At 40.3% G+C, this 26685-nt stretch overlaps 1 protein-coding gene across 1 annotated transcript in view; it reads right to left on the bottom strand.

The window, feature by feature from the left end:
* The window catches only part of mdn1 (midasin AAA ATPase 1), a 252083-nt gene that overhangs the window by 45497 nt on the left and 179901 nt on the right, over positions 1-26685 (bottom strand). The window contains exons 79-89 of the mRNA XM_089022040.1: positions 24098-24505; positions 23789-24015; positions 19846-19980; positions 17692-17885; positions 15842-16003; positions 14221-14355; positions 11599-11731; positions 11339-11505; positions 8137-8262; positions 5792-5933; positions 3506-3777 (exon numbers count right to left, since the gene is read on the bottom strand). Of these exons, the coding sequence (XP_088878166.1) occupies positions 3506-3777; positions 5792-5933; positions 8137-8262; positions 11339-11505; positions 11599-11731; positions 14221-14355; positions 15842-16003; positions 17692-17885; positions 19846-19980; positions 23789-24015; positions 24098-24505 (2101 nt within the window). The remainder of the gene's footprint in view (positions 1-3505; positions 3778-5791; positions 5934-8136; positions 8263-11338; positions 11506-11598; positions 11732-14220; positions 14356-15841; positions 16004-17691; positions 17886-19845; positions 19981-23788; positions 24016-24097; positions 24506-26685) is intronic.

The raw sequence follows: 26685 nt of genomic DNA, 5'->3' as shown, positions 1-26685 counted from the left end.
GGTTTTGACATGGGACTTGAAAATAGGGAGGGAGTCAATGTTACGGATGTTGGGGGAACAGAGATTGGAAGCAGGTCAGAAAGATAGGGAGGGGCAAGGTTATGGATGGCTTTGAATGTAAACAGAAGTATTTTGAATTTGATTCGATGTTTAACAGGTAGCCAGTGGAGTTGCTGGAGGACAGGGGTGATGTGGTGAAAGGAGGGGGTCCTAGTGATGATCCGGGCTGAAGACTTTTGGACGAGTTGGAGTTTATGGAGAAATTTCTGATTGATACCGAAGAGAAGTGAGTTACAATAATCGATGCGGGAGGTGACGAGACTGTGTATAAGGATAGCAGCGGAGTGAGGGGTGAGCGAGGGACGGAGACGGTTAATATTACGGAGGTGGAAATAAGCAGACCGAGTTATGTTATTTATATGGGAGTGAAAAGATAGTGAGCTATCGAGGATGACACCCAGGCTCTTGACCTGAGGGGAGGGGGACACGGTTGAACTGTCAATGGTGAGAGAGAAACTTAGTTTTGTGGAGGGTGGATTTGGTACAGACAAGGAGAAGTTCAGTTTTTTCACTGTTAAACTTGAGAACGTTATGGGAAAGCCAGGATTTAATTTCTGAGAGGCAAAGTGAGAGGGATGAAGGTGGAAGAGAGGCATCGGGTTTACTGGAGAGGTAGAGTTGGGTGTCATCCGCGAAGCAGTGAAAGTGAATGCCAAATTTACGGAAAATAATGCCAAGAGGAAGTAGGTAGATAGTAAAGAGACGTGGCCCCAGGACAGACCCTTGAGGCACACCAGAGGACACAGGAGAGGACCGTGAGGTGAACGAGTTGATTTGAATAAATTGTGAGCGATCAGAGAGATAGGAATGAAACCAGCGAAGTGGGGTGTGGGTGATGCCTAGGCTGGAAAGTCTATCGAGCAGGATAGGGTGGGAAATGGTGTCAAAAGCTGAGGTCAGGTCGAGAAGGATGAGGATGGAGAGTGAACCGGCATGGGCTGTCATAAAAAGATCATTCGTGATTTTTATGAGAGCCAATTCAGTACTGTCGCGGGGGCGGAAACCAGACTGGAATTGTTGGTAGAGGTTATTGTGAGTGAGGTGAGAGTGAAGCTGGGACACAACTGTCTTTTCAAGGATTTTGGCGATGAATAAAAGGTGGGAAATAGGATGTAAGTTATTGAAATCGTTTGGATCTGAGCCAGGTTTTTTCAGGATTGGAGTAACAGCTGTGGTTTTGAATGGGATAGGAACAATTCCAGTTGATAATGAGGAGTGAATAATGGTTGAAATAAATGGGAGAAGAGTGGGTAGGCAGGACTTGATAAGGATAGTAGGTCAAGTTGACAGGAGTTCTTGGATTTGGTGACAATGTCTGAGATTATAGAGTGATGGGGGAGTTCAAAAGCGCAAAGTACTTGGGAAGGAATAGAAAGGCTGGGAGGGGGGGGGGGGGGGCAGAGGACCCGAGGTGCTGATGGATTTTGTTGATCTTTTCACTAAAAAACATAAGCAGAGTGTTGCATGTATCAGAGGAATAAAAGTGTGAGGGGAGAGAGATAGGAGGTTGTATGATTTTGTGATAGAGGGAAAAGAGGACCCGTGAGTTTCCAGGATTAAAGTCAATGAGTGCAGAGTAATATTGCGATTTTGCGCGTAAGATTGAGTCCTTGTAATGGGTGAGGTGAGCCCGGTCTTCCTGTAAAGTCTTTCCAGTTGGTAAGTTTTTGTCCTGATGGAGCGGAGATAGGCGGTGAACCAGGAGGCGGACCGGGTAAATTGGACAGATCGGGACTTTACAGGAGCAAGGGCGTTGAGGGTGTTCGTGAGGTCCGCATTGTATCGGGAAACAAGTTCATCAGGGGATGAGTTGTAGTCCGGAGTGAGGATGGCAATCATCTCAGCAAGGGTGGCAACGTTGATGTCCTTGATGTTGCGATATGTGATGACACGGGGTGGTTTGGGGAGAGAGCGGGTGATGGAAACGTTGAATGAAACCAGGAAATGGTCTGTTATAGGATGTTCATTAGCCGTGCACTTCTTTGGGATAAGGCCAGACATACAAATAAGGTCCAGGGTGTGGCCTTTTTGTGGGTGGGAAAGTCCGAGAATTGATGCAGACCAAAGCTGTCAAGTGAGGAGGTGAAGTCTTTAGTGAGGGGAAGAGTGGAATTGTCCATGTGGATGTTGAAGTCCCTGAGAATAATTACATTTGGTGACAGGGTGGAGAGGTGTGTGAGGACATCAGAGAATACTTTTAGAAAGTCACAATGTGGTTTTGGTGCACGGTATACAGTGGCTATGATAGTGGGAGAGGGTCCAGAAATTTTACATGCAAGGCATTCGAATGATAGGATTTCCTGGAGTGAAACTTGAAGGATTTTCCAGTTCTTGCGGTAAATTATCGCGAGACCACCTCCGCGGCCTGAGAGGCGGGGCTTAGAGATGTAAACAAAGCCTGGCGGAGTCGCGTCGTTGAGCTCGGAGAAGTCTCCCACCATTTGCCAGGTCTCATTTATACAAAGAAAGTCAAGCTTACGGTCAATTAGGATGTCTTGGATAAGACACCCCTTTCGCGTAAGCGAGCGGACGTTGAAGTGGCGTCCCCACTACGAGGCGCATTAGCCGACCTAGCCAGGCCGGCTAACATACGGTGATCGACAGAGCGGCTTCTCCTTCTGTGCAGCTGGCGGACGGATGACCACAGGGAGGTGATATCCTTGGAGCCATCGAGGTGAAAGCCTCGACGTGATCCGCGGGGGATATACTTCCGGGAAGGGCGACGAGCGATTTCCGGGAACCGGAGAATCGCCAGTGGCACGCTCGTCAATTGGGAGCGGAACTTCAGCAGCTCCGCCGCCGAGTACTGTAGCCGTCCAACAGGTCGATGGAGAAGCGACATGATATTCACCAGCAACACCGAGAGAGAGGTAGCGTCCAGGTTAGCCCTCGACAGCGGGAACAGATGGGTGGAGATGATAACGCGGCTTCGTCTGTGATCCGGATAAGCGACTGGAATTATGAGATGAATCGATAGCCAACGTTCGTTTGGTGACTGTCTGTATTTCCAGAGGTTCGTGAACCATAAAAAAACCTACAAAGACGTTAAAAAAAAACTAAAAGAAGTTAAAAACATTCCGCGGGAAAGCAACGGCAGCCAAAGCGCACCAGCGTACGCTCGACCCGGAAGCGGATTCAGATGATTGGGCATCATGTATCAAAACACCGAATGCCGTTAATTAGTCAGAAAGCAGTTACTGGATCAGATTTTTTTTCAACATCTGAATCACTTCCTTACCAATTACATGAGCAGAAACCTCAGTCAGAGATGATGACAATAAACACATACAAAACATTCCATGAGCAGAGTTTCAAGCATTGGAGTGGAAAACATACACACACCTTTCATGAAACATATCAGGCAGTAATGGAAGTTTTTTTTCCTTCTTCATTTCTCATCATGAACACAAGCAATGAAATAAGACAAAGAAGTTGATATGCCAACCTTAGGAGTGGGCCCTTCTTTTGGGAAAGAAATATTCTCATCTTTTTGGGATTCGCTGTCTTCTGATTTTACATCGGTTTCGCTCTTCTCTGTTTCACTCTGTGACGCTGGTTCCTTGTTATCTTCTTTTTGGTTTGACTTGTCCTCTTCCATCTGCTCAACTCCTTCTTCCATCTGCTCATCTCCCTCTTCCTCATGCCCCTCCTTTGGCCCTTGTTCGTCCCTTTCCACCATCGCTGGCTTGTCATCGGCAATGTCAAATGGATTTTCATCTAAAATAAAAACAAAACCAACACAATTACAGTGATACCTTGGCTTACAAATTTAATTGGTTCCCAGACAAAGTGTGTAAAGTGAAAGGTGTGTATCCCAAAAATTAATTTCCCATAGGAAACCATTAAAATGAGAATAATACGTTCCCAGGTCCCCATAAAATAATTTTCTACTTTCTAATTTTTTAAGCCTTAAAGGAAAGCGACACCACTTTTTTGTTTCCTAACTGACATCAGAAAAACGTTTTGTAGCATCTGAAATACCAAAAACATGCAGGATGATATTTTTTTGTCAAATGCAAAACACCAATAAAAATGACTTAGTGTCTAAAAACTACTTTTTTTACAATTTGAACCCGGAAGTGGCCAGTTTCAGAAGGTCCCGCCCCCTTGTTCGTGGTGTCACACCAAGACGTCTTGCCTTGCTCGAGAATCAAAACAATGGCTTCAGATTCGGAGAAGATGGTTTCATCCAGTTATGAATATGATTCAAATAGTTCTGAAGAGGAAAGCATACATGTTTGCAATTGATTTAAAAAATTATTCCATGTCATTTTGAGGCATCTGGAGACAAATGTAGCACCCAAAAAAGGCAGGAGATGGCGTGGAAATGGGATTGTTTGTCTCCTGGGAATTTTTGTCAGCGAATATCAAATAATTGCTCGGTGCAACATCGCGTTATTTGTCTGTTCTCCTTCTAATTTCGCCATCAACACGGATCAACACAAAGTTTTCAGACCAAACAAAGTACCGCAAAATGCATTTACGCGATGAAAGGACTGCTACAGTGTGTCCTTTCTCGGTCAGGGGCGTTCCTTCCGTGACGTGACGTCAGGACTCATCACCAACTCAAAAACAAGACTTCCGGAATATTAAGTGCGGTCTTAAAACGTAAAATATGCGGTGGAATGTTTGTAAAATAGGCTCAGTAGAAGTCATTTGAATCGATTTTACAAATTATGGACACAACTTGTCCGGTGGCGTCGGCTGTCCTTTAAAACGACACAACAGATAACTTCTATAATAAATGTGCTATGGTATTATAATTAAAGAAATAAACGGCACTGTATAATAAAGTCGTTTTATTTACCTTTGTGATGGTCGTTGATGGCTTGATGGAATGGAGTGGCCGGTTTCATCAGCATTCAACACTTGATGAGGAACGTAACCTTTATCTATCTTGATAATGTTATCTAGTCCCTCATCAATTGTGTTCTGTTTAGGTGGATTGATAGCTTTTTGCATCAAGTGGACAGATGGCTTGGGCGGGTTGTTTGTGGAGCCTGATTGACGGGATATTTTAACCTTGCAGTCTATCAAAGTTGAAACTCTCTCACACTCGTCTGCCTGTCTCTTTATTGTTTAAATCACCCCTCTAACTGCGGCGTTCTTGACCAATCACGTGGCATTAACCAAAGACTGGGGGCGGGGAATAGAGGACAAAAACAGTCGGCTGCCATTTTGTTGTTAGAACGGGCTCGTTCAAGAACGACACATCACTCATTGAGGCAGCTCTGTGTAGGAAAAAAAGTTCGGATGCCAAGATAAAGTTCGTATGCCTATGTAAAATTGTCATAAATTTAACGTTCGTAAACCGAAAAGTTTGTAAGCCAAGGGGTTCGTAAAACGAGGTATAACTGTATAATATTTAAAATGGACACAGGGGTAAAAATGCATGATCTAAACCGCTTTATCTTCAAGAGGATTAGAGACGTGCTTGAGCCCATCCCAGCTGTCTAAAGGCAGTAGGTGGGAGACACCCTGAAGGGGTTGCCAGCGAATTGCAGGGCACAAAGACACAAACCACCTCCAGGCTCACATTCACACCTCAGGACCATTTAGAATTTTAGAGTGTTCCATTAACCGTTGACGCGTTTTTTTGAATGAGGGAGGAAACCGGAATACCCAGAGAAAACACACGCATGCACAAGGAGAACATGCAAACAATAAGGTGGTTCAAATAATACATGGATGGATGGGCCGATGTGTTCCTTCATCAAAGTACTACACTCACCATCACATTCATCTTGTCTACCGTCTCCCATATCGTCATCCTGGTCCAGGTTAAGATCTTCAGGCAGATCAATTGCCTCAGGTTCAGGTCTCTTATCCTCCTGGCCATGATAGGCGTCCACTTCATTCTCATCAAACTCCCTCTAGGAGACACAGCAAATCATTTTTTTCCCTTCCCGGTTGTTTGTGCAATATTGCAGTGTCAGAAACTCATGACAAAACGTTTTTTTTTTTGTTTTGGGATGCTTTAAGTCATTTTAATTGGTGTTTTGCATTTGACTAAAAGAGCAGCCTGAGTGTTTTGGGTATTTTAGATGCTATAAAACATTTTTCTGATGTCAGTTAGGAAACAAAAAAATGGTGTCGGTTGTCCTTTAAAAGAACCAAAGTTCTTATTTTGTTTTGGCGATTTGGGTGTCACATTAACTTCCTGGTCGCTTTGCCAAGATAAAAGATTAGCATTAGCGTCACTTATCGCTGCCGCACCGCTATTGTTTTGAAGCAGAGAATGTGCTCAAGTACTGTCAATTCTGTGATTGGTAATATAGCATCATTGACAACTCCCAGTTACCGAATTAGAAAGCAAATTGACAGAGAAGAGTTACATATATAATTCATTTGCAATGTATTCATTGCGCTGGTTAGATTTTCTTGTGCACTGACAGTGTGCAAAGACTACGAGGTTGCACATATTTCCTTTTAAGATTCATTGGTGCCGTTACATCTCAGGTATAAGTAAATCTCAATGAAGAATACCTTTCGTTGTAAACCGTAAACTTCGCTTGTCTCGAAGCAAAATTATATTACTGAGCTGCTGCTTTTCCCGACTAGTATGGAAGAGTACCTTTTTTTTTTTTTGTTTAAAGGAACATCGAAAAGCCTTGATTTTCTTCAAAAGACGACCCTGCACCTTATATGCAGGTGCACCTTATATATTAAGTAACATTGAGCCCCAAAAGGTCTCGCAACTACTGACAGCAGCCACGACTCCATTTCACCCCGTAAAAGAAGTAGCGTGTATCCCCAGCCTCTACCGTAGCGCTTTATAATTAGTTTGCCCTATACAGTGATACATTGGCTTACAAACTTAATTGGTTCCCAGACAGAGTGTGTAAGGCGAAAAGTGTGTATCCCAAAAAATAATTTTCCATAGGAAACCATTAAAATGAGAATAATCCGTTCCCAGGTCCCCATAAAAAATAATTTTCTACTTTCTAATTTTCTAAGCCTTAAAACTACACAAAATATACCTTATTTTATGTATAATAAATGTGCTATGGTATTATAATTAAAGAAACAAACTGTACTATACAATAGTCATTTTATTTCCCCTTGTAATGGACGTTGATGGCTTGATGGAATGGAGTGGCCGGTTTCATCAGCATTAAACACTTAATGAGGAACGTAGCCTTCTTCTTTCACTATCTTGAGGAATGATCCCTAGGAGGTGCTTTCTCTGCGATGCTTTTACCTTTTTCCTCATCAATTGTGTTCTGTTTAGCTGGGTTGATAGCTTTTTGCATCAAGTGTACAGATGGCTTGGGCGGGTTATTTGTGGAGCCTGATTGATGGGATATTTTAACCTTTCAGTGTACACTGTGCTTTTGAATTATCAAAGTTGAAACGAGTCCAAATTCCACTGTTTTATATACATTTTCTCACCATTTCACTTTTGTTTTTTTGTCACTTTTATTTTTTTTGTTTCAAGCTTTGTCGTCTCCCTTTCGTGTGTGTGGGTGTGTGTTTTCTCACTCTCTTTCTGTCGTTTGCCTGTCACTTCAATGTTTAACCCCCCCCCCCTCACTGCTGTGTTCTTGACCAATTACGTGGCTTTAACCGAAGACGCCATTTTTTATTTTGGAGAACGGCCTCACTCTCTCTCTGTCTGTAAACACCCCCTCACTGCAGTGTTCTTGTCCAATCACATGGCTTTAACCGAAGACTGGGGGCGGGGAATAGAGGACAAAACAGTCGGCCACCATTTTCTTGTTAGGATAAAATTTTCAAAAATGTAACGTTCGTAAACCGAAAGGTTCGTAAGCCAAGGGGTTCGTGAACCGAGGTATCACTGTATTTGGAAATCTTTATTTATTTATATTTGATATTTGGAATTTTCTTGTCATTCATTGAAGGTGCGCCTTATATATGAAGAAAAAACACCATTCATTGGGAGAAAATCCGGTACTAAATAATTAGTGTCAGGAAATAGGCCACAAAGGCATACATTTTGGATAATTTCCCACGGCACACCTGACATTATCTGTAAACATGATTTCGTTGTAGAGAAGTTTCACTGTATATTGTACTGGCGTTTGACTGACCATTTTCATGGTGTCAAATGACTACCTGATCTCCTTGTTCGTTGATTTTGTCTTTCTCTTCAGTTTCCATCTTGTCAGCACTGTCTTGTTTGTTTTTGTCAGGTACAGCGGCATCCAGGTGGGCATCCTTCGCAGCTAATACGGATTCACCCTAAAAAAACAAGTAGAGGGATGAAGGAATAGAACAGGATTCTAAAGAAAACCCCTTAAAGGACAACTGACGCCTTCAGACAAGTTGTAAAACGTAAAAAAAGTTGTAAAATCACTTCAAATGACTTCTACTGAGCGTATTTTACAAAGATTCCACGGCATATAGCTATATTTTACGTTTAAAGACTCGCGCTGAATATCAAGGAAGTCTTGTTTTCGAGTTAGTGACGATTCCAGACGTGACGTTACGTCGGGACCGACCCTGACCGAGAAAGCGACACACAATGCATTTTGGGTACTTTGTTTGGTCTGAAAACTTCGTGTTGATCTATGTTGATGGCAAAATTAGAAGGAAAACATAAATAACGCGATGGTGAATCATTGTGTGTTGCACCTAGACTACTATTTGATACTAGTAGACACAAATTCCCAGCAGACAAATCAGCCCATTTCCAACGGAGCTTGGGCGCCATTTAGTGCATTTTCTGGGACGCTACATTGGAGTCCTGACGGCTCGAATTGATCCGGAAGGAGTTCTTTAATCGATTGCAAACATTTATACTTTCCTCTTCAGAACTATTGGAATATATTCATAACTGGATGAGTAACAAGAAAGAATCTTCTCCGAATTTGAAGCCATTGTTTTGATTTTAGAGCAAGGCAAAACGTCCTGGCGTGACATCACGAACAAGGTGGCGGGACCTTCTGAAACTCATGAAAGTGTACTGAAAGTTTCATAAAGATTGAACAACAAATAAAGAAGTTTATAACAGTTTATTTGAACACAATTGTTAGTTATGAATTTCTTGCTGAAGCCACTCAGGGAGCACACTACAAAGCTGGCTGCAGGCTCTGTAGGCTATGGGGGAAGAAATGCAAAGTGCAAATGCAAAACGGCTAGGGAGGAAAGAGTTAAGGTCATAGTTAAAGGACAATGGACGCCTCCGGACAAGTTGTGTCCATAATTTGTAAAATCACTTCAAATGACTTCTACTGAGCGTATTTTACAAAGATTCCACGGCATATAGCTATATTTTACGTTATAAGACTCGCGTTGAATATTCAGGAAGTCTTGTTTTCGAGTTGGTGACGATTCCTGACGTCACGTCCGCCCCTGACCGAGAAAGCGACACACAATGCATTTTGGGTACTTTGTTTGGTCTGAAAACTTCGTGTTGATGGCGAAATTAGAAGGAAAACACATAAATAAAGCGATGGTGAATCGTTGTGTGTTGCACCAAGACTACTATTTGATACTATGTAGATGACACAAATTCCCAGCAGACAAATCAGCCCATTTTCAATGGAGCTTGGTCGCCATCTGGTGCATTTCTGGGACTCTACATTGGAGTCCTGACGGCTCAAATTGATATGGAAGCACTTCTTTAATCGATTGCAAACATTTATGCTTTCCTCTTCAGAACTATTTGAATCATATTCATAACTGGATGAGTAACAAGAAAACCTCTCCGAATCTGAAGCCATTGTTTTGATTGTAAAGCAAGGCAAGACACTTCTTTAATCGATTGCAAACATTTATGCTTTCCTCTTCAGAACTATTTGAATCATATTCATAACTGGATGAGTAACAAGAAAACCTCTCCGAATCTGAAGCCATTGTTTTGATTGTAAAGCAAGGCAAGACATCCTGGGGTGATGTCAGGAACAAGGGGGCGGGACCTTCTGAAACTGAAACTTTCTGAAGTCATTTTGAAGTAGTTTTGGGAAACTTTAACTCATTTTTATTGGTGTTTTGCAGTTGACTAAAAATATCAGCCTGCATTTTTCTGATGTCAGTTAAGAAACACAAAATGGTGTCGGTTGTCCTTTAAAGGACAACCGACGTTATTTTTTATTTTTTTTTTTTTCCTCTTTCTGCTGCGTTCTTGACCAATCACATTGCTTTAACCGAAGACTAGGGGCGGGGAATAGAGGACAAAACAGTCAGCCACTATTTTCTTGTTAGGAGGAAAACGGGTGCGTTCGTGAACGACACACCACTCAGTGTGACAGCTGTGTGTATCCCGAAAAATAGTTCGTATGCCAAGGTAAAATTTGGATAAATGTAACGTTCGTAAACCGAAAAGTGCGTAAGACAAGGGGTTCGTAAACCGAGGTATCACTGTACGTGTGAATTTCAACGCCTTCATATGACCCGCTGTGATTTTTCTTTCCTTTAGATTTCGCAAAATGTGGTATATGCTCACTTGATGCTTAACGTGTCAAGGGTGTTAAAGTTGAATCTGATCAACATGGTTACTTTTTAGAGATATCACTCACGCGTCTGTGTAAGCTCTCAGTCGTACAGGAGTGGTCCATCGATGAGAAGGTTTCTTCAGCCGTCATCTGTACTTTTTTTCAAAAAAGTACAAAAAAGTACAGATGGCGGCTGAAGAAACCTGACCGCCCCTGACCCAGAAAGCTACACACAATGCATTTTGGGTACTTTGGTCTGAAAACTTCGTGTGGATCCATGTTGATGGCGAAATTAGAAGGAAAACACATAAATAACGCGATGGTGAATCGTTGTGTGTTGCACCAAGACTACTATTTGATCCTAGTTGACACAAATTCCCAGCAGACAAATCAGTCCATTTCCAATTGAGCTTATGCGCCATCATGTGCATTATCTGGGATGACACATTGGAGTCCTGACGGCTCGAATTGATCCGGAAGGTCTTCTTTAATCGATTGCAAACATTTATGCTTTCCTCTTCAGAACTATTTGAATGATATTCATAACTGGATGAGTAACAAGAAAGCATCTTCTCTGAATCTGAAGCCATTGTGTTTTGATTTTCGAGCAAGGCAACACATCTTGGCCTAACCTCACGAAGAAGGGGGAGGCACCTTCTGAAACTCTGCATCTCCGAGGTCATTTTGATGTAGTTTAGGGACACTAACTCATTTTTATTGGTGTTTTGCATTTGACTAAAAATATCAGCCTGCGTGTTTTGGGTATTTTAGATGCTATAAAACGTTTTTCTGATGTCAGTTAGGAAACAAAAAAATGGTGTAGGTTGTCCTTTCAGAGCATCTCTCGATTGTGAAAAGATGTTTCATTAAGAATGAAGTACCTGGTCCATGCCTTGGCCAGACTCTTCCTCCTCATCATCGCCATTATCATCCTCTTCGTCTCCACCCCACATTCTCTCATCGAGGGTGTCTGTCTGTCCATCACCCAGATCACCCATCTTTTTGTCCAAGTCTTCCTGCTCACTGTCCTGATCCGACTCATTGTCATCTGTAAATCAGTGAGGTTGGAATTCTCAAAGTATTCATGGAATTGTACTCTAAATAAATTGATAAAAGTGCCCCGAGGGACAAATCGACATACCAGCATCATGTTCATCACCGTCATGTGTTCGGCCATCAAAGTCCTCTGACATCTCAATAGCATTGTCTTCTGTTTTAATTTTCTTGTCATCTTGATGTTCGTTTTCCTGACACTCCGCACCGGCATCCTCCACCTGAAATCAGTTCAAAATAAAATTTATAAGCACACTCTAACATGATACTGCATTACCTACAGAAACACAAATGGTGACTCAGGGGGTAAAATCAATTAAGTTCCTTATTTTCGCACTCTCATGAGCACCAGATTATAAAGAGCGCCTTCAATGAATTGTGTATTTTAAAACTTTTCCCATATACAAGGCGCATCTTTAATGAATGACATTGGAAAATAAAACATTTTCCATCGATAAGGCACACCACATTATAAGGTGCTACAGTAGAGGCTAGGGTTAGGTGATGCATCGATTAGATCAGGTGTCGGGAACCTATGGTTCGCGAGCCTTATACAGTGATACCTCGGTTTACGAACCCCTTGGCTTACGAACTTTTCGGTTTATGAATGGTAAATGTGTGAAAATTTTACCTTGGCATACAACCTTTTTTCGGGATACACACGGAGCTGCCTCAATGTGTGATGAGCCCGTTCTTCTAACAACAAAATGGCAGCCAACTGCTTTTGTCCTCTATTCACCACCCCCCAGTCTTCGGTTAAAGCCACATGATTGGTCAAGAACGCAGCAGACGACAGTGAGAGAGTTTCAACTTTGATAGTTTAAAGGCAGAGTGTAGACTGCAAGGTTAAAATATCCCATCAATCAGGCTCCACAAACAATCCGCACAAGCCATCTGTACACTTGATGCAAAAAGCTATCAACCCAGCTAAACAGAAAACAATTGATGAGGAACTCGATACAATTATCACAGAGAAAGCACCTACAAGGGATCATTCCTCAAGATGGTGAAAGAAGTTTACATTCCTCATCAAGTGTTTAATGCAGAGGAAACCGGCCACTCCCTTCCATCAAGCCATCAACGACCATCACAAAGGTAAATAAAATGATTTTATTATCCAGTATAATTTATTTCTTTAATTATAATACCATAGCACATTTATTATACATAAAATAAGGTATATTTTGTGTAGTTTTAAGGCTTAGAAAATTAGAAAGTAGAAAATTTTGTTTTATGGGGACCTGGGAACGGATTATTCTCATTTTAATGGTTTCCTATGGGAAATGAATTTTTGGGATACACACTTTTCGCCTTACACACTCTGTCTGGGTACCAATTAAGTTCATAAGCCAAAGTATCACTGTAGTTGCAGTTGGTATCGTTTTTCAGTGAACAAACCCTCATGAAACCAGATGAAAAGAAAGTCAAGAGAGACGAAGGTAATAATAAGAAAAGAATACCACCCGAAATATAAGACAAGGGGATATGACGAAGCATATGTCGTGCTTGACTGCACTGTGACTACAGTCGTAGACAAGGAATGATCAGCGTGTTGATTGGGTCAAAAATAGCATTTAAATACCCAAAACACGCAGGCTAATATTTGTAGTCAAATGCAAAACACCAATAAAAATGAGTTAAAATGTCCCAAAACTACTTTAAAATGACCCCTTGTTTGTGATGTCACGCCAGGACGTCTTGCCTTGCTCACGAATCAAAACAATGGTTTCAGATTCAGAGAATCTTTCTTGTTACTCATCCGGTTATGAATATGATTCAAATAGTTCTGAAGAGGAAAGCATACATGTTTGCAATTGATTAAAGAAGTCCTTCCGTCTCATTTTGAGGCCTCTGGACTCCAATGTAGCGCCGAGAAAATGCACAAGATGACGCACAAGCTCCGTTGGAAATGGGCTGATTTGTCTGCTGGGAATTTGTGTCAACTCCTATCAAATAGCAATCGTCAATAGACGATTCACCATGGCGTTATTGATGTTTTTCCTTCTAATTTAGCCATCAGCATGGATCAACACAAAGTCTTCAGACCAAACAAAGTACCCAAAATACATTGTGTGTCGCTTTCTCGGTCAGGGGCGTCCAGACGTGATGTCACGTCAGGCATCGTCATCAACTCCAAAACAAGACTTCCTGACTATTCAGTGCGAGTCTTAAAACGTAAAATATAGCTATATGCCGTGGAATCTTTGTAAAATACGCTCAGTAGAAGTCATTTGAAGTGATTTGACAAATTATGGACACAACTTGTCCGGTGGCATCGGTTATCCTTTAAACCATTACAAGCCAATCACGCATAAACCTGCACGCTGCAAAACATGCCCATTTCAATTAAAAAAAAAAAAAAAAAAGAAAAAAAAAAAGAGGAAAAATCCGCCCAAATTGTTTAATTCGTTTTTGTTTTGTACATTAAATTGTTTTACCTTTTGTGCTCCTTAGTCAATGGATTGGGATATGTGACTATTTGATTTTATTTAAGATTAATTTTCAGAATCAAATGGTGTAATATATTGGTCACAAAAGTTACGGTTTATTGTTTTTATAGTTTATTTTTTATTTCAGGCAAAATTGAGCACTTCAAGCGATGCACTTCCTTTTATTTAAGGCCATAAGAATACAAAATAATGCAAAAAAAAAGGGTTTTTTTCTTGCTGTTGGGGAACGGAGAACATACAATAATTGTGCACAGCAGTACCTGATCTTCATTTTCAATTGTGTCACTGACATCTTTGGTTCCCTCGCCTTGACCAATTCCACCACCTTCATAATCATGAAACTCAGTGGTGCCTTCACCTTCTCCTGTAGTCAGCTCCTGAGGCAAGCAGAAACCCTACGGAGAATAGTGAGATGAACAATAATGTAGTCATGAGAGAAATGAGATCACAGATTAATTTTCAAATGTGTAGCTATTAATAGGGGGACATGATAAAATAAAGCATCTGCATTGAACTAGAGAAATGACTGACAAGACTGTCCTTCATGGGCTGAATAAATGATCTATCGAACTACATGGCACCTGATCTATTAATCTATCCATCCGTTATCCAACAAACTGTAACTGATTTGTAATGTTGAAATAACCCAGCATCAACATTAGGTTTCTAATGCTATTTGCACCGGGATTAAATTAATTTTGTAGCACTGTGGATGACTGGTGAGCATGTCCATTTTACAGTGGAGGGTATGTGGGTTTAATTCTGGGGTTTATGGTCTGCTCATTTTCCCATTGCATGTGTGGGCTTTCTCCAGGTACTCCAGTTTACTCCCACAATTCAAAAAGATGCATGAGGTTAATTGAAAACTAAATTGCCTCAAGGTGTGATCGTGTGCGTGTCTGTGTGCCCTGCGATTCGCTGGCAACCAGTTTATGGTGTATTCCATCTTTTACCAAAGACAGCAGGACGCCCGTGACCCTTTGTGAGGAAAAAGGGGCTGAGATAATGGATGGAAATAGAAATGGAAATAGAAAAGTCTTTAGACAGTTTAGATCTGGATGCACGCCCACACCCACGTCCTTCTCAAAACATCATATTGTGATGAAATTGATTATTTTTCGTAATGTATTGGTAAACATTCTGCCATGTATCTGACCTTCTTCAAATTTCGATTCCCTCTCATTCCCTCAGATCCGCTTCCTCCCTCCACCTCTGTGTGCCCCCCTGCACAATGGGGGACAGGGCTTTCAGCTGATCTGCCGCCAGTCTGGAACTCACTTCCTCCCAACATTTGTAACATCAATTCTTTTCCCACCTTCAAATCCCATCTCGAAATCTACCATTTAAAATCTCATTTTCTGTGCAGCTCTTTCTCGTGTTTCTATTTAGAACTGTATTTTATTTATTGTATTCTATTTGCGATTGTATTTTATTTATAATAGTACCTATGCTTGTCTGTGACTGTAAAGTGTCCTTGAGAGCTTTGAAAGGCGCTTAAAATGAAATGTATTATTATTACCCTGTGCAGTCTTGTCATGCTTTTTCCACATTTAGTTGATGAAGAGTTATTCTCGAGGGGAATACATTTTTCTTTAATCACAAACATTTTTTTTTACCATGCGTGGCATTCCTTTGGTAATGTTTATGGCCATCAACATTAAAGCCGCCTGAATACATTTGCATCCATATTTTCTAATTTTCAATTGTCAAAAAAAATGCCAGTTTGTTTTGGTATAATCACAAAAAAAATCAAAGAAATTACTGTTTCAAATACTTGTAGTTTGACACCCACAGATTTGCATCTTTGCGGTAAAAATGAAAATGCAGTATGCATATTCACATGTATAATACATCATTATATAAGCTTTGTTTACACTATACCTTTTGAGCGAGCTCAGTGAATATGTTAGCTAATACTGAAAGTAGTTTGCCAGTGCATCGGTGCACTCCCACTGACACAGACAAGAAATAACGGAGCAGGTCGGAGTAAATCCCCAGTAGAGGCTCCACATGCACCAGCATCCGACATGCTCTGTTCACCTCCTGAAAAGACAAACATGTCAGCTTCAAATGTACTGGACAGACAGTGGTGCCTTAAAGGACAACCGAAATCACTTTTTTGTTTCCTAAGTGACATCAGAAAAACATTTTATAGCATCTAAAACACCCAAAACATGCAGTCTGATATTTTTAGTCAAATGCAAAACACGAATAAAAATGACTTAAAGTGTCCGAAATCTGCAAAAAAGTGAGCTGCGAATTGGGCAGATTCAGAAAGTCCCGCCCCCAGTTCGTGACGTCACACCAAGACGTCTTGCATTGCTCGAGAATCAAAACAATAGCTTCAGATTCGGAGAATATTCTTTCTTGTTATGCATCCAGTTATGAATATGATTCAAATATTTCTGAAGAGGAAAGTATAAATGTTTGGAATCGATTAAAGAAGGTCTTCCGGGTAATTTTGAGTGATCAAGACTGATGTGTAGTGTCACAGAAAATGCAGAAGATGGCGCCAGAGCTCCGTTGGAAATGGTTGACTTGTCTGCTTGGAATTTTTGTCAGCGAAATTCAAAGAGTTGTCTCGGTGTAACATACAATGATTCACAATTGCGTTTTCTTTCTAATTTCGCCATCAACACGGATCAACACAAAGTTTTCAGACCAAACAAAGTACTGCAAAATGCATTGAGGTGATGCAAGGTATGTCCTTTCTCGCTCAGGGGCGTTCCTTCAGTGACGTAGGGTGAGGACTCGTCACCAAATCAAAAACAAGACTTCCGCAATATTCACCGCGAGTCTTAAAACGTAAAATATAGCTATATGCGGTGGAATCTTTGTAAAATACGCTCAGTAGAATTCATTTGAAGTCATTTTACAAATTATGGCCACAACTTGTCCGGAGATGATAAAGGACAACCGATGCCTCCGGACAATGCATTTTGGGTACTTTGTTTGGTCTGAAAACTTCGTGTTCATGGCGAAATTAGAAGGAAAACACATAAATAACGCAATGGTGAATCGTTGTGTGTTGCACCAAGACTACTATTTAATACTAGTTGACACAAATTCCCAGCAGACAAATGAGCCCATTTCCAACGGAGCTTGGCCGCCATCTTGTGCATTTTCTGGGACGGTACATTGGTGTCCTGACAGCTCGAATTGATACGGGAGGACTTATTTAATCGAATGCAAACATTTATGCTTTCCTCTTCACAACTATTTGAATCATATTCATAACTGGATGAGTAACAAGAAAGCATCTCCAAATCTGAACTCTCTGCAGCCATTGTTTTGATTTTGGAACAAGGCAGTGTGTGACCAATAGTGACGTCACGAACAAGGGGGTGGCACTTTCTGAATCTGCCCATTTCCAAGCTCATTTTGTGGCAGTTTTGGGACACGAAGTCATTTTTATTGGTGATTTGCATTTCAGTAAAAATATCAGCCTGCATGTTTTGGTTATTTTAGATGCTATAAAACGTTTTTCTGATGTCAGTTAGGAAACAAAAAATGGTGTAGGTTGTCCTTTAAACAACAAAAGAAACCACCAATCATATAATGAGATCCCTCTCTACTTTGCGGTTCACTTATTGCGGGTTTAAGGCAGAGATTGCGCGGTGGGACGGGACTGAGGGGGTAGACCTGACTTGCCGGATTTTCGGCTCTTTCGGCTTATCCTGGTCCACATTAACTGCGAAAAACGGGGGATTACTCTGTCAAAAATCTCAAACCTGGATCTTATTTGGCTTCAGAGAGTCAGTTTGCTTCTTTAAGCAGCCGAGGAGCCTCTGCAGCCTTGCATTCACATCTTCCACGCACAGAGAAACCACATCAGCAGCCAGCTCCTCCTCCAAATGATGGGTCAAATGTCTTGGCTTCAGTAAGTCTTCCACATGTTCTTTATCGACCTCTTTATCATCACTCACTGGACAAGATTTGAAAAATCAGACCACATGTCAAAAACTGTGTCGATTTTCTACATCTTAGGGTTTGTACAGTGATACCTCGGTTTACGAACCCATTGGCTGAGGAACTTTTCGGTTTACGAACGTTACATTTATGAAAATTTTACCATGGCATACGAACTTTATCTTGGCATACGAACTTTTTTCATACAAGGAGCTGCCTCAATGAGTGATCTGTCGTTCGCTAACGAGCCCGTTCTTCTAACAACAAAATGGGAGCCGACTGTTTTTTTCCTCTATTCCCTGCCCCCAGTCTTCGGTTAAAGCCACGTGATTGGTCAAGAACGCAGCAGTGTGGGGGCGGGGGTGGTTTAAACATTAAAGAAACAGGCAGACGACAGTGAGAGAGTTTCAACTTGGATAGTCCAAAGACAGAGTGTACACTGAAAGGTTAAAATATCCCATCAATCCTCCACAAACAACCCGCACAAGCGATCTGTACACTTGTTGCAAAAAGCTATGAACCCAGATAAACAGAACACAATTTATGAGGAACTAGATAAAATTATCACAGACAAAGCACCTACAAGGGCTCATTCCTGTGAGGGGGTGGGGGTTACAGACAGAGAGAGAGTGAGGCCGTTCTCCCCCCAAAAAATGGCGTATTCGGTTAAAGCCACGTGACTGGTCAAGAACGCAGCAGTGTGGGGGAGGGGGGGGGGACATTAACGAGACAGGCAGACAGAGAGAGTGAGAAAACACACACAAAAGGGACCAGGGACAGAGCTTGAAACGAAAAAAACAAGTGAAAAAAAAAACAAAAGTGAAATGGTGAGAAAATGGATAGAAAACAGTCAAATTTGGACTTGTTTCAACTTTGATAGTTCAAAAGCAGAGTGTACACTATTTTTTATATATATATATATATATATATATATATATATATACACACACACACACACACACACACACACACACACACACACACACACACACACACACACACACACACACACACACACACACACACACACACACACACACACACACACACACACACACACACACACACACACACACACACACACACACACACACACACACAGCTTTTCCCTGAAAGGGGTCACCACAGCAAATCAGTGTGCTCCATCTTTAGATGTTTGATTCGCATGTTTGTTTTGGCCAAGCTTTTACGTCGGATTCCTGACACAACCCTCTGTATTTATCCGGGCTTGGGCTTTGTGGCTACAGAACAAGCAACTTGCTCAGTAAAAGGCTCCCAAACACAAAATGGTCATCGGCACAGCAACATTCAAAAAAAGCAAAAACTATACTCACGATTGGAAGGTTAAAATATCCCATCAATCAGGCTCCACAAATGACCCGCACAAGCCATCTGTACACTTGATGCAAAAAGCTATCATTCCAGATAAACAGAACACAATTGATGAGGAAAAAGATAACATTATCGCAGAGAAAGCACCTCCAATGGATCAGTCCTTAGATGGTGAAAGAAGAAGGTTACGTTCCTCATCAAATGTTTAATGCTGATGAAACCGGCCACTCCATTCCATCAAGCCATCAACGACCATCACAAAGGTAAATAAAACGACTATTATATAGTACAGTTTATTTCTTTAATTATAATAACATAGCACATTTATTCTACATAAAATAAGGTATATTGTGTGTAGTTTTAAGGCTTAGAAAATTTGAAATTAGAAAATTATGTTTCATGGGGACCTGGGAACGGATTATTCTCATTTTAATGGTTTGCTATGGGAAATTATTTTTTGGGATACACACTTCCCCTTTCACACTGTCTGGGAAACAATTAAGTTTATAAACCAAGGTATCACTGTACATATATCCTTCAGTTGTCAAAACAAACAAATGAATAGAGAACCTGTCCGTTAGAAGAATATGGATAAAACTAGACAATGTGGCACACTATGATTAGAAGCATTGCAATGTTTTCACCTATCTTGTCAACTTTGTGAGCGCCTTTCTCAATGTTCTCCCTTCTCTTTACAAGAGTCTGGACGGCACACAACAAGCCGTTTATGTTTGCGTCGAGGATGGCCGAAAATTCAGAACAAAATGCCGGTTGGTCATCTGAAAATCAAGCATCAAAACAGAAATAACATTGTACATTAGAAATAGACAGAGATAGACAGAGATAGAGAGAGATAGAAAGACAGATATATATATGTGTCTCGTTATATCGATATTCAAGGGAGTCCGAAAAAATATCGATATAACCGGGACTATCGATATATCCGACCCTGTTTGCATGTAATTTTCTCCGTGCGTGCATAGAAATAGTATCGATATAACCGGGACTATCGATATATCCGATATCGATATAACGAGACTTTACTGTATATATATATATATATATATATATATATATATATATATATATATATATAGAGAGAGAGAGAGAGAGAGCGATACAGCGAGATAGACAGAGATATAGACAGAGATAGACAGAGATAGACAGATTATATATATATATATATATATATATATATATATATATATAGAGAGAGAGAGAGAGAGAGAGAGAGAGAGAGAGAGAGAGAGAGAGATAGACAGAGATAGACAGAGAGATAGAGAGATACAGAGAGAGTGATAGTGATACAGCGAGATAGGGAGAGACAGAGAAAGAGAGATTGAGAGAGACTATATATATATATATATATATATATATAGTCTCGCTGTCTATCTCTCTCTCACTCTATGTCTATCTCTACATATCTTTCTCTCTATCTCTCTCTATCGCTCGCTATCTCTCTCTTTCTATCTATCTATCTCTCTGTCTCTCCCTATTGCTCGCGATCTCTCTCTGTGTATGTATGTGTATATATATATATATATATATATATATATATATCTATCTCTCAATATATATATAGTCTCTCTCAATATATATATATATATATATATATATAGTCTCTCTCTCAATATATATATATATCTATATATATATATATATATATATATATATATATATATATATATATATATATATATATATATATATATATATATATATATATATATATATATATATATATATATATATATATATATACACACACACACACACACACACACACACACACACACACACACACACACACACAGTAAAGTCTCGTTATATCGATATCGGATATATCGATAGTCCCGGTTATATCGATACTATTTCTATGCACGCGCGGAGAAAATTACATGCAAACAGGGTCGGATATATCGATAGTCCCGGTTATATTGGATATGCCTTTATTAGTCTCACAGTTATATCGATATTTTTTCGGACTCCCTTGAATATCGATATAACAAGACTTTACTGTGTATATATATATATATATATATATATATAGTCTCTCTCTCAATCCATACATATACACATACATACATACATACATACATACATACATACATACAGAGAGAGAGAGATAGCCAGAAAGAGAGAGATAGCGAGCGATAGAGAGACAGAGACATTGAGAGAGAGAGAAAGATATGTAGCGAGAGACAGAGAGATAGAGAGATAGACAGAAAGAGAGAGATAGCGAGCGATAGAGAGAGACAGAGAGATTGAGAGAGAGAGAAAGATATGTAGCGAGAGACAGAGAGAGATAGAGACATAGAGAGATAGAGAGAGATAGACAGAAAGAGAGAGATAGCGAGCGATAGAGAGAGACAGAGAGATTGAGAGATAGTGAGAAAGATATGTAGAGACAGAGAGAGAGAGAGAGAGAGAGAGAGAGAGAGAGAGAGAGAGAGAGAGAGAGAGAGAGAGAGACAGACAGATAGACAGCGAGAGAGATAGAGAGAGACAGAGAGAGAGATATATATATATATATATATATATATATATATATATATATATATATATATATATATATATATATATATATATATATATATATATATATATATATACAGTAAAGTCTCGTTATATCGATATTATCGGGAGTCGGAAAAAATATCGATATAACCGGACTATCGATATATCCGATCATGCGGCATGTAAATTTTCTCCTTGCGTTCATAGAAATAGTATCGTAATAAGCAGTACTATCGATATAACCGATATCGATATAACGAGACTTGTAGAACTGTATATATATATATATATATATATATATATATATATATATATATATATATATATATAGAGAGAGAGAGAGAGAGAGAGAGAGAGAGAGAGAGAGAGAGAGAGAGAGAGAGAGAGAGAGAGAGAGAGAGAGAGAGATCAGTGACGAGCAGTAAGGGGAGGCAGGCGCTGCCTCACCTGTCATCTTGGAAATATCAAATGACAATACACATTAAACAGTTATATTTATTTAGTGAATTGAACTTTAAAGTTCTTTTCCATTTAACTTCACCACTTTTGGATTTTTTTCAAAATCGCTGAATTTTCACATTTACCGTTCAAATACTAAGTTTAGACGAGCTGTGAGGCAGCAGCCGGCTGAGCCTCACCATGGATTGCGCAATTACTATGCTAACAGTGCTGGCTTGATCTGCCTGTTATAGTGTTCTAAAACTTTTAGTATATGAACTAAATTTCTACACTTTAGCTGGTGTATATAATGTAGAGTCACTGTACATTATAAACACTGTGCTACAGTGTTTATTTTATTTTGATCAAAACGGTGTGCGTAGGTGAGGCACACAGTTCTCCTGCCTCATGACAGTGGGCGCTGGTGATTACAGATTCTTCTTGCGCCTCCTTGGCTGCAGAATAATAGAATTAGCGAGAGCAAGTTACAGTAAACAGTGAGCAAGATAAGTGCAACCATCCAGTCATTTTATCGTGTTGCTTGGCCTTATTTTCAGAATGGAGGATTACATATCTAAATTTAAAGAAATAGAGACTTTTAAAACTGAAGAAAGATAAGGCAGGCTTCTACAAAGAGGTTATCGAAGCCTTTCTTCAGAAGGAGCGGCGCATGGACCCCATTTATTTGTGAAGGTAACACGATAATCACATTTTTTTATTCTTTTTTTCTATGCTACAGTTTATATAAAGAATGCTGACATGACATTTTAAACAAAACACGTTAACTGTTGTCAATCAAATGGTGAAGAAGCTACTCTGTAGAGTTCATGTTTGTAAATCTGACTGCGATGACGTCAGTGCCTCACCAGCCATGAACCTCACCGCACATAACTGAGAGAGATATAGCGATAGAGCGAGATAGCGAGAGATAGAGAGAAAGATAGAGATAGAGTATGAGATATATATACAGTAAAGTCTCGTTATATCGATATTCTCGGGAGTCCGAAAAAATATCGATATAACCGGACTATCGATATATCTGATCCTGCGCGCATGTAATTTTCTCCTTGCGTTCATAGAAATAGTATCGTAATAAGCGGTACTATCGATATACAGTAAAGTCTCGTTATATCGATATCGGATATATCGATAGTCCCGGTTATATCGATACTATTTCTATGCACGCACTGAGAAAATTACATGCAAACAGGGTCGGATATATCAATAGTCCCGGTTATATCGATATTTTTTCGGACTCCCTTGAATATCGATATAACGAGACTTTACTGTATATATATCCTCCTCTTCTTTTCCTTTCGGCTATTCCTAGTTTTATATATATATATTTTTTTTTTTTCTTCTGTATGTAATTTTCTCCGTGCGTGCATGGAAATAGTATCGATATAACCGGGACTATCGATATATCCGATATCGATATAACGAGACTTTACTGTATGTGTGTGTGTATATATATATATATATATATATATATATATATATATATATATATATATATATATATATATATATATAGAGAGAGAGAGAGAGAGAGAGAGAGAGAGAGAGAGAGAGAGAGAGAGAGAGAGAGAGAGAGAGTCTCTTACATACTATAGTTTGATTTGATACATTCACCTGAGGTAGGATGTAAATCTGAGAGATGCTGGTTCTTCCAAGATGTAAACTCTGTGACGTTTGTCATCGCTTCTTTCCGAACAAACTGTAGGCTCTGTATAATGGCTGGCATACGGTTCCTCTCGCTGAGAGACGCGGCTGGCATAAAAAGCTCTTCAATATCAAACAGCTGAGAGGCCACAGTTGACAGCTGGTCAAAAGCCGAACAACACGTGACAAAATGTTTCCTACGGAAAAAGTAGGGGATTATTTGGCACCATTCAGTGTGGATTTGTCTTTTATGAAAAATCCCACATGATTGCGTTTTACCATGTCAGGAGTACTCTCTCTGAGCTTTGCTGTGCTATTTGGTGAAGCTCAGCCTTCAAGTTCAGTATCTGCTTGAGCATTGCAGCTGCACGTTGGTCCAGTTGATTCCAGATGCCATCTCCTTTTCGCATGAGGCAAATGGGGGGCTGATGGTGAGCCGTCATTGGGGATGTGCATCTCAGACTGTACAGCCAAGATGTACTATTCTCCTCCTGAAGCTGAGGTGCCTCGGGGCAGCACTGCACTAGCCAGGAGAGCTGCTGCAGGAGAATCGAACACTGAGAAGCAAGAGCCTGGCCTTTATTGACCCAATCGTACAGCGTTGCCTGAGGAAGGAGTGTGCAGTCTGCGTCTTCTCCTCGACTTTGTAGTGTATCCTTGATATCTTGGATGGTGCTTGTTAGATTTCTAATCATAAAAAACAGGAAATTGCTTTCAGTGTTAACTTGCAGTACCACTCCCAATACTTTGTTGGGATGAGGAATTTATGAATGATGGTATGGTTATTATTTTCATCCATGCATTTCCTCCAGGTTATCTGGGATTGGGTGTGAGGAAGAGCAAGGTGAGCATGAGGATTCCTCGCTCCCCTTGCTTCTTCACTTAGGATGGGGGCATCTGAGGGAGTTTAGAGAACAACTGTGAGACATAATCTATCCAATATGTCCTTGGTCTTCCCGTGGACCTCTTTTCTGTTGGACGAGCCCAGAGGACTTCACAAGGGAGGAGTCTAGGAAGCAACCTAACGAGATAACCGCGTCAATTCAAAGGAGAACTCTCCATCCAAAAGAGCAGCTGTTGTTCCCAGATGGCGGAGCTTCTCACCCTCCCTTTCAGAAATATACTCAATGACAAGTAAATAAAATTTGTTTTAGATACTTTTAGTCATGCCTTTGATTGTTTCATAAAGTGTGGGAATGTAGATCAACCGGGAAATGCAGAACTATCCATTTTTGGGTCAGCTCTTTCTTCACAATGACAATGTCACCCTACTTTGCAAAAAAAGATCTGAAAATACAACAAAAATGTAAACACAATCATTTGGTGCAGGATCACATGCCTCAGCATAAGAGGGAACTCGGCACTTTCCGATTACTGTGGCCTCATATTTAGATTTCACTATTTTCACTCAGCTATTAAACCACATTGGATCGTTATTGGGCAGAAGTTAAAGATTGTGATTTCATGAAGCCCATACAAAATAGTCAACTGGAAAGAGCATAGATGAGTGGTTCTTAAACTGGGTTCGATCGCACCCTACAGGTTCGGTGAGTCGGTCTCAGGGGTTCGGTGGATTCTCCGCCGCAGAGGTCCACCCCTCAGTCCTGCTCTGAGATTTCCTACCGGTCCGCTTTAAGGTCGCTGGTTTATGCAGCCGAGTGAGACATCCCTATTATATATACCTGAAGACCTGTCCTGAGCAAATGAAACTGGTGGGGTTCTGTGCATCCAAAAATATTAAGAACCACTGGCATAGGTGCAATATTGAAGCCACCAAACTGCACAAGCCTCCAAATTTAGAAACTTCTGTTTTGTTCAAAAAGGCTCTGAAGAGAATCAACAACACAGTGCAGCCTTGGCGGAGTCCAACATACCCTGGAATTTTCCTTACATTTTTGGTGACGTTTTTTTCCCCCCTCAATGCTGGTCATTCTGCTCAGTCTACTTGTACACAAGGACTGCTGAGGAATACAACAGGCTAAAAAAGCCAGAAAAGATTCTTTGTGGGGTGGATTTTGATTGCCCTCCCACCCGTACCACACACCAACCCGCAGAGATTGATCAAATTTCCTGTTAGTCATGTATAGAAAATCACTAGGAGTGGAGAGGAGTGGAAAGATGGGCCTCGTCAGTTTCCATTTCCCCGTCCACTTTGTCATAGACTTGGTTTCCACTCCCCCAACTAAGAAAATACAAGGACTGACTATTTTTATTAATGGTATATTAAATACTTTCCACATACAGTGATACCTTGGCTTACGAACGTAATTGGTTCCCAGACAGAGTGTGTAAGGTGAAAAGTGTGTATCGAAAAAATGTATTTCCCATAGGAAACCATTAAAATGAGAATAATCAGTTCCCATGTCCCCATTAAAATATAATTTTCTATTTGTAATTTTCTAAGCCTGAAAACCACACACAATATACCTTATTTTATGTATAATAAATGTGCTATGGTATTATAATTAAAGAACTAAAGTGTAGTGTATAATAAAGTCGTTTTATTTACCTTTGTGATGGTCGTTGATGGCTTGATGGAATGGAGTGGCCGGTTTCATCAGCATTAAACACTTGATGAGGAACGTAGCCTTCTTCTTTCACCATCTTGAGGAATGATCCCCTGGAGGTGCTTTCTCTGCAATCATTTTGCCTAGTTCCTCATCAATTGTGTTCTGTTTAGCTGGGTTGATAGCTTTTTGCATCAAGTATACATACAGATGACTTGTGCGGGTTATTTGTGGAGCCTGATTGATGGGATATTTTAACCTTCCAGTCTACACTCTGCTTTTGAATTATCAAAGTTGAAACAAGTTTTATATCAATTTTCTCACCATTTCACTTTTGCTTTTTTTCACTTTTATTTTTTG

This window comes from Hippocampus bargibanti, linkage group LG19 (assembly GCF_051943395.1).
Source record: "Hippocampus bargibanti isolate YZ-2025 linkage group LG19, ASM5194339v1, whole genome shotgun sequence".
Classification (NCBI taxonomy): Eukaryota; Metazoa; Chordata; class Actinopteri; order Syngnathiformes; family Syngnathidae; genus Hippocampus; species Hippocampus bargibanti.
Note: the sequence above shows the minus strand (reverse complement) of the source record. Positions and strands in the feature narration are given on the sequence as shown.